The sequence below is a fragment of the Nelumbo lutea genome, chromosome 5 (genome assembly GCF_056320005.1).
Source record: "Nelumbo lutea isolate HS-2025 chromosome 5, American lotus-T2T, whole genome shotgun sequence".
NCBI lineage: Eukaryota > Viridiplantae > Streptophyta > Magnoliopsida > Proteales > Nelumbonaceae > Nelumbo > Nelumbo lutea.
The window spans coordinates 61990545-62000432 of NC_142688.1; the positions used below are offsets into that span (position 1 = coordinate 61990545).

At 29.5% G+C, this 9888-nt stretch overlaps 1 protein-coding gene across 2 annotated transcripts; it reads left to right on the plus strand.

Annotated features, from left to right (window-relative positions):
• The first annotated feature begins 1011 nt into the window (after positions 1-1011).
• Positions 1012-9088, plus strand: AGL12 (AGAMOUS-like 12). Of its 2 annotated transcripts, XM_088942675.1 has the most exons (7): positions 1014-1310; positions 1413-1494; positions 3946-4004; positions 7190-7289; positions 7405-7446; positions 8669-8710; positions 8821-9088. In XM_088942675.1, the coding sequence occupies exons 1-7, from the start codon at positions 1129-1131 to the stop codon at positions 8914-8916; spliced, it is 603 nt and encodes a 200-aa protein (XP_088798801.1). In that variant the 5' UTR covers positions 1014-1128; the 3' UTR covers positions 8917-9088. The 2 variants fall into 2 exon arrangements, with proteins under 2 accessions (XP_088798800.1, XP_088798801.1); XM_088942674.1 differs by having other exon boundaries at positions 1012-1494.
• The last annotated feature ends 800 nt before the right edge of the window (positions 9089-9888 follow it).

Below are 9888 nucleotides of genomic sequence, written 5' to 3' on the forward strand. Positions count from 1 at the left end.
CAAATGAAAAAAAAATTAAAGAAAAATGACTAAAGAATTTACGCTTGTACAATTAGTGGTTAACCCAATAATTATCTATAACATAACCTAACTTTAACTTATTTAAATTGACCTAATGGATGATGAACTCATTTCCAACCCATATTGGGTGAATTGATTGAGTTTAACGGATTGGGTGAGAAATTGCCTCTCCTATATGAATAAGTTAAGCTTTGATTAGGGATTGTATCAAGGAAGGCGTCTAGCCCATCTATTCTAAATGATTGATAAGCCCAAGAAACATGGTGTAATAGTTTCCTCATGGGAACGGCTTATTTTAAGATTCGTTCAAGAAATATAAAATATCACGCCACTTCCATCCTCCATACAATTATACAAATGAAAGTGACATATGAAAAGCTAAAATATCGAAAGGAAAACTTAAAGAAACCTTTTGCCAAGAAAGCCTGAAGTTTCTCTTATTAATTATGATAACTCATTTTAAAGCTAAAGACATGGAATCGAAGCTTTATACGTCAAAGCACAAACACCCACATGGCATAGTCCATGTGGCACCTGTTGAACCCTAACCACAGAACACCTTTGATCCGGGAGCTGCAGGAAAAGATCTTATTTAGTTATTTAGTGTTTCTCTTTGGATGGGGTTTGATTTGACAAGATTCTTGCCTTCTTCAAAGTAAAGAGTGGGTTAAGTGTACTGACTTTTCAAAGGCTTTATTTATGACTTATGAAACTGTATCTATTTGAGACTTAAACCCTAATCTTAAGAAACAATTAAACACTGATATGGAGGCCACATGAGCAGCCCGTTGGTTCATTAGGATGGGGTGCACATGAAAAGAATTTTAGATCTGATACCGAAAGGACCCACCCACAGACATGAGAAAGAGGCCCATGTCAAGAAGGAACAATAGGGAAAAGAAAGCTCTCTGATGTGTAAAGAAAACGGCCGACCAACATATTCTTACTGCAAGACAGGAGAATCTAAAACCATGTATATAAGACACCACATTGAGTACTGGAGGGACTTGTGACAACTCGAAGACGAAGAGGTCTTAGTGCAACAACCTCGAAGCTAGTCTAAACTAGTGGGAGGTTGTCTGCAGAAAGCTAGCTAAAACAATATCAATGGCACGGGGAAAGGTTCAGATGAAGAGGATCGAGAACCCAGTTCACAGGCAGGTTACCTTCTGCAAGCGCAGAGCTGGACTTCTGAAGAAGGCTAAGGAATTATCTGTGCTGTGTGATGCTGATGTAGGGATCATCATTTTCTCCACTAAAGGAAAACTCTACGAACTCGCCACAAAGGGGTCTCTCTCCTTCTCTATTTCATTGTTTGTCAACATTTTTCTAGCTGCTAGCATTATTTTCAAATTTTCTGACTGGAGGCCTTTTAATTTGAATTATCAAAGAAACATGCAAGGGCTGATTGAGAGGTACATGAAATCCACACGGGCGGTTCAAATTGAAGATACTGGAGGAAGACTTACTCTGGTATTACTCCATTTCTCCATGTTGTAAGGACAGATATATATATCAGTTAATTTCCTTCCAGTTCCAGAGAGACGAATTATTTCTTTTGGTTTTTTATTCATATTAGATTTATTTACAACAGTGCTTTTTGCTTTGCTTACTAAATAGGAAAATAAAATTTTTCTAGTTTTGTCATCCTTTCTCTCTTTCTAAAAGGATGTTTTGTGTGAAAGAATAGCAGTATTTGGTCATCATCATTTGTGCTAATTTAATTTTCAAATATCTGAGTTAACGATCAAATTTGTGCTTGGTCAAGTTACTCGAATTTAAGCATGTATACATGTATTTATACTTATAGGTAGAAAGATGGATATGAAAATAAACAACTTAGGCCCCGTTTGATTCCGATAACAGTTTTGGTTATTTTTTAAATCAGAATGGGCCGTCTGTTTGAACTATTTGACCTGGGAACCAGTAGCCAAAATGGTTCTGTATCCGGTCCAGTTTTTAGAACCATAGTAATAGATTACTATGTAACTTCATTTGAACATTAGAATTGCTAAAGTTTTGTTAGTATATCAGTCATCTAGACTAAATAATTGATTCTAAAAAATTGGTTGCTGCCAAATGTGATTTTGTTTTGAGAAACATGAATCAAATGATTATGTCAAATACATTCAGTGATTCTCTTAATAAAAGATTCTCAGAATTCATCCTTTTCTGAAAGAATTCTGAGAATGAGATTCCTCAGAATTGATGCCAATCGGGACCTTAAATGAGCCACCCCTTATTCCAGCCATCCAAGGATGGCAATGTGCATCCTTCCTCTCCATTAATTCCATTTCTAGACTCTGAAGTCATCTTTCATTATTTATTCAACGAGTTACCCAACTCAAACTCGTATTTACATAAACACATGAATACATATATAGGGTATCTGTTTTGTCTGTGTAGCTCTCCTATTAGGGGCATATAACTTGGTCAAAATCTAAATCTACATTCCCTCACTACTGTGAAAGAACAGGTTCACACTTCCATAGAACTAGAGTTACACCATCAAATATGTACATGTTCCTTTTATTATTATTTTTTTACTTTCCAGAAAAATTATTAGAAGAATGTTAAAACAGAAAGCATTCTAATTAAAGAACTTGGGTGACCCGGAAGAAAGAAGAACAAAAAAAACTATTAGTTAACAGGAAAAATGTCATGCTAACCTTATATGAGTGATCTTCCATGTGTAAGATGGAAACAGTGCAAGTTCATCTTTTGAGAGCCGTCTAGGAATCTAGGTTCTATGCCAACTTTAGCTAAGCACCCTTCCATAGCAGGCTCTGAATAGCTACTGCACTGATTTCACTGTTAGGGTTCCACTTAACTGCAGATTCCCATCTCAAGATATCGTAATTTACCATTCTACCCCATAAGCAGAAGCAAAAAGAAGCCATCCAAGACAAATTTTGGGAAAGATATTAAAAGTTTCAAGCACAAAAGAGCAAGTATATTTGCGTTTTAGATAGGCTATGATCATCTATGTTTGGCTGCAATGCAAATAAATATGCACTGCTGCAAAACTTTGGCAGAGCAAATGATTTGAGTGTAAATCCTAACCTATTTTTGTTTCAAATTTTAGTTTATTTTGTTTGATTGCAGTACAAATGAATTAAATTAAGATGTGAAGCAGAATAAAGTAAAATCCAAAACAAAATTAAATGGGAATTTGCATTTTTTTTTTTCATTTGCACTCCCATGCATTTGTATTAGTGCAAGTAAATTTGCACTGCAACCAAACACAGCCTTATGAAAAACTACTGAAAGTCATCGTTAATGGCTTTGCACACACCCAAGCTCTTAAACGCTAGATTTGGCATTTCCTGGAGCTGCAGCTCGTTACTGCCAATAGGGCAGTGATGTGGCATTGGATAATGGATACCAATGCTGAAAACGTTTCTTGGAGCAATGGTACCAAACAGAAAAGTGGTTGTTGCTGCAGGAAACGTCCTACCTAGCAGCAATGATTCCAAACAAAAATAAATGCACTATTTTCTGAAAAAAGAGTGCTCCAAGCCACATCAGCAGACGATTCTGCAATTGCAGCATCGATGCCAAACATATACAATATGATTTGACTCGTAGTAGCATATGACTTATCAAACTCCATCCACTAAATGTTTTCAGCTCTTATATGACTTATCCAACTCCCTCCATTAAAAAGCTTTTATCGATGGGAAATCATGGTAGACAAGATACAAACGGAAAAGTTGTTCAATATGTGCTTCTTTCTACTATGATGAATCTCTCCACCTGCTCTCACATTTAAGATGTAATCATCTAGTACTTATCAACCATTTTAAAGCTAGATAGCATCCAAATTCACTTGTAGTAATAAGAAGAGACCAATATATATGATTTTTTAGTTTATATTGTTCCCTAACGACAACAAAAATTATCCTCTTTCTACTTATTTGACAGGAATCAGAGGAAATAACTAGTTTGAAAGAAGAGATTCAATTACTCCAAAAGGGTCTTGGGTAAATCTAATATCCTTTGGCATGTGAATCTTGTGCATAATGACTAATTATATGTTCAGCTATTTCTTTCAAGAAAAAAAGAAACTTGTTTGCATCTAAGGCTCACTTTGGGAATAGTACAAATACAAATATGTACAATAAATATTTGTAGAAGAAATATGTACAAAATTTATCTTCACATAAACTATAACTATACGTAAGTAGATAAAAAATGAAATCTAATGTGAGCTTTGTATAACAGAAAAGAAAACATGTTAATCTAATATTCAAATTGTAAATTTATTTTAACATTAGAATTAGATGTTATGTGATGTTATATGATTTGCAAAGTTTATGGCATAAAAACTTTTTTTTTTTTGTATTGACACTGTAAAATGCAATTATACTCTATTAGTCATCACAGTGAGACATTTTCTACTCAAGGCTCATTTCATGGTAGTAACACAAGAATATATATATATATATATATATATATATATATATAGTAACGTATTTTTATGGCAAGCTAATCGTTTTAAAAACTCTATCCTATTACTTTAGGAAACAATTAACAAGTTGTTAACTACAGAATCATGGTTGATAAATAATGCAAAAAATATATGTTAAAAGTTCAACAAAACGTAATAATTGTATCAAATTCAAAATTGGGGTTTATATAAAACTTATAATATTTGTTAAAATCGTTAATAAAATATTTTAAAATTGATAAAACTTCATAAAATAAATAATGAGAATAAAGACATTAAGACAAATAATAAAAACAATGTATAATTAAATTAATTTCAATATTGATATGTTATAATTCTTAAATAATAAATATTATGATCTTTATTTTTTCAACTTTATCACATTTTCTTATATGCTCTTCTATTCTTATTTTACAATAATTCTATATTAATTCATTTTTAAATAATAATAATATAAGGAATAAGTTTTTTTGAATATCTGAATTTCCCTCATATTTATTCTTATTCTAAACATACTAAAATCCTAAATGCCATAATTATTTTGTAAAATTATTGCATTTTTGTAAAGTCCATAAAGTAAATTTAATTAATCAATTTAATAAAAAAATTATAAAAAATAAAATGAAAGAAATGGAAAAAAAATGGAAAAGCACATAATGAGATGGGAAAAGATAATATTTGTCTAATAATAATATAAGCATCCCTATTACATGTCTTAGAAGCATACTTAACCATAGTAATAAGATTGTATCTCAAATGTGTTTTACATTTTCTAATAACATTATAAATTCTATGGTAGTTCTAGTACACCTACTAATAAATAATCAGTTATGTAAACCCCTTCAATCATAATTAATGAAAATCCTATATGTAATAGTTTTGACTTTAATAGATAAATAATAAGTGGAGATTATTCTTATCATAAAAAATTGTATTTAAATCTCAAACCAACAACCGTACCCCTACTTTATAGCTTTATAATATGGGATAGATGAAGTGTTTGAAGGATCATTTCTTAATAAATTGTTATAAGTTTGAAATATAAATACTACTTACAAATATGTTAGTTATAAGTAAGTAATTTCTTTTTACATTATTTAAAGATTGATTTTTATGTAATTTCTTTTTCTTTTTTACTTTTCTACAATAGAAGATTTTTTCTCTCTTTTTGTTCTTTTGTGCTAATTTTTTTATTCATCTTATTCTTTGTAATAATATTAAAAGTATTATCTATCCTTTCTATTTAAAGGTTTGGTTGTTCCAAAATTCCTTTCTATTTCCATATTTTAATCATGTTATTGTTAGTCAATTAAGTTAAAAAGTAAATGAAATATTAAAATTTATTCTTTTTTAATTCATAAAATTAAATGTGTTTAGACTTTTCAACATTTATTTTGCTCTCTTTACCATATTAGTTTGTTTACTTACTTTTATATCATTAAAAATAACCATCTAGTAAAATGAAACTACTATTCTAATTATAATGGTATAAAATAATTATTAATTTTTAATTATAAAATTTGTAGAAGCATAAGAGTATCCTATAAAAATTCTCTTAATCTTATTTATACTTACTTAAAACTAAAATGAATTTATTTCAAATATTACTAAACACTTTCAAAATAAAATAGTTTCATATAATAAAACATGTGTGATATATAGTTGATAGACATAAAAGTTTGATTCTAATTAATGTATTATGTAATGATTTCTTTTACTTAGTGTAGTTGTCTTAGTTTTTGAAATTGATCTTTTTATATAAAATATATCTTTACTCATAAAAATATTAAATTTAATATAAGCATAATTATTCTTATAGGAAAAATAAATGATAATAAGGAAAAGGAAAACAATTGCTTAAGCACTGATTAAAAGTTCACTTTGATATAGTGATACTAGTGTTAGTTAATTGATATATAACCTCATCATCCATGTCAAAATGAATTAAATTCCTGATTAGTACCCTATACTTTGGGCATAGTGTCACTTTGGTCATGAACTTTAAAATGTGACAATTCATTTCCCGAACTTTCTAAACGTGTCAATCTAGTACTTGCTGTTAACCAGCCCGTTAAGCAGTTGTTAAGTGGCATTTGAAAAGACACAAATGCCCTTCAAGTGTCATCTAATTCTCTTTATCAACCATTCAAATTTTTACTAAAAAATGAAGGTCCCAAATTCTTGCCTCTTCTGTTCAAGAAAATTGGGGTCACGTCTCAGTGAGCATTCTAGTGACCCCAACTTTCTTGAATAGAAGAAGCAGAGGTTTGTGACTATTCATTTTTATCAACGTTTGGATGGTTGATAAAGAAAATTAGATGACACTCAAAGGGCATATGTGTCTTTTTAAGTGCATCTTAATGGCTGGTTAGCGGTAGGTACTAAATTGGCACATTTTGCAAGTTCAAGTATTGAATTGTCACATTTTAAAGTTCAAGGACCAATATGGCACTAGGCCCAAAGTACAAGATACTAATTGCGATTTTTCCTTAAACTTAATGTGATAAAAGAGTACAAAAATAGTTCACTTGGCAATATTTAAAAAGAAAAAAAAAACTTATATAAAAGTAAAATGGGATTTTTACTTTAAGAGAAAAGAAACATAATAATTAACTAAAATACAAAAAATTATGGATATAACTAGAAATAACATATGTTTGGAAGAAGAAATAAATCGAGTTATCAAAATAAAATATGTAGTCATAAATTTTCTTTCAGGTATACGTTTGGAGGGGGAGTGGAATCTATGTCACTAGATGAATTGCATGCCTTAGAAAAACATCTTGAAGTTTGCATATGCCATATACGCTCAATAAAGGTATAAGTTAAATTTAAAGTGGTAATTACTTCATATATATTATTTTGTTTGATTTAGGCTCTTATTTTTCTTTGTTATTTAATAAACATAACAATTGATATTTCTTTAATCTCAGATGCAAATTATGTTTGAAGAGATTGAAGTATTGAAGAATAAGGTAAGGAAAAATTATATCTTTCTTTCATTTAGTTAAAGATTAAAATAATATAAAAAATTAGTAAAACGTTTAACGACAGTTTCAGAAAAAAAAAATCTTTTTTGATCATTTTTATTGCATTAAGATTATGAAATGGAGAAGGTCTCAAATTTCATTACTAGCTTAACAAATCTTTTATCAAATATAGACATTTGTAGAATTGCAAAGCTATTCCTTAATATTTATAATTTTTTAATACTAAATGAAAAAAAATGCATTCGTCTATGTCATATAATAAGGTTACCACATTATACTATAATTTGTAGAAATGCATTCGGGCATACTATAATTTTTGAAGGACAGATACCTCAAACCTACCCTAAACTTTGTCTTGGCCTTATAACTCCCTTGATTTTTGGGAGTAAAGAGATTTGCGCACCCCCAAAAATCAATTGGGGAGACATTAGTTGACCATTATCCTCAATGTTTTGACCTTAATGAAAACCTCCCCTATCGTTTTGAAAAAAAAAGGTGCAAATAACCTCCTTTTGTCAACATTCCAAATAAAAATGCATTACATCCTCAATATTGATGTAATGCATTAATTTTCCTTCACTCAAACTTTTTTACCTTACTTTGTCCAAGAAGAGTAAGGAGAATTATTCTTTGAAAGTTGTTTGCCAAAATAAATTAGTAGAGGATAAAATTGAAACTTTAAATTATGTATGATAATACATTAACAATGACAAAGGTATCTTGATAACTTCAATGTCTTTGTTACCGAAAAGCCAAGGGAAAGGAGATATTTGCACCTTTTTCTCAAAACTATAGGGGAGACCATTGTTAGGGTCAAACTACAAAGGTGGTTTATAGAAATGTTATAAGAGGATGTTCTTTTATAATTTTACCTAAGTAACAAACATAATAATAAACCAATAAAAATTAATAAAAAAAATTGTTTTTCAAAAAAATAATAAAAATTAGCATTAAGATTAAAAAGCAATACAAATTTATTTAGAGAATAGTAAGTCATCCACTCTCACTAAAGCACAACTTAGATTGTGATTGGATAAATTAGACATAATCCAAAAAATTATATTTGAATTGAACTTAGATGAGAACTACTTAATTGGAAATGTCATAGAGCTCTATCTTCAATTTTACTTATAAATAAAACTTGGGCATCATGCAAGTTCTGACTAGTGATGGTTTAAAAAGATCTAACAATTACTTGGTTTTGAAGGAGAGAATATTGAAAGCTGCCAATGAATATCTTCACGGAAAGGTAAACTCTTATTTTTTACATTACCACTTTTACTTTTTATTCTTTTCATAAAAGTACCAATGAAACTTTACTAGGCTAACATATAGACATTTTTTTTTTCTTTTAAGCAGATTGAAGAACAAAATGGGATGTTTGACTTACCGTCGTCAATGATAACTGGATTTCCATATCCACTAACCATACAAAATGAGATATTTCAATTTTAGATCTCTATTTTACATGAAATAGATTACTTATGATAGTAGTTAGTAATGTGAGAAAGTGTAGTAAAGGATTACAAATTTAACATTTCTAAGTGGAAATTTTGCTATACAAGTAGTAGACTTTAAACATATTTTAATGGTTATTGTTAATTATTTAAGTGTGTTTTATCTTAAATATGGTTGCAGTACAATGGTCAGATATGTATTGTTACTTGATATTTGTATGGTGGGAATGTTGCCCTTTTAGTATATATGTTTGTGTATGTTCTTCTATACGAGGGTGCTTGTTTTTGTTAAAGAAGACCAAGCTTCATTATGTAAATAGTTTTGACCATCAAATTGATTATAGGTTTTCATACTTAATCGATATTGATCATTAATTATGTATATTTGTTTTACATTTGACTTTGTTTTTATATATTCCATTTTGCATCTCAAACAATTTTATATAAACTAGTTTTGAAGATTATGTTTCAAGTTAAAAGGTTGAATATCAACCAAAAAATTGCCTTCTAATTACATTAACGAAAATTCTAGTAGTCTTCCATATACTATACATAGTTTTGTTTATTTACGGTTAGTTGTAGTTGGTTATCAATAATTTAATTTCTAAAGTGATAAGGGTTCATAGTCTCTATTAAAAACAAATTTAAAACTTTTTAAACTCCATATTAAATTAGGTATACTCATGTCCAATCATAAAGCAATCTTCTACAAGAGTACATTAAAGGTTCATTTCAATAAAAGAGCAATGCAAAAATAGATTTTAATTTAATCCTATTGTTGGAAGGGTTAGAAATCAGATTATGCATGGCCAAACCATGCTTGGTGGCTGGGCAATTTTCAAAAACTTTGATTTTCTGATGATTTTAAAATCTAAAATTTCTGAATCGATCTTGTACTGAATCAGACTAGATTTGAAATGAAAATCAAAACTGATTATACCTTATATAAAATCCACAAATCGCAACTCAC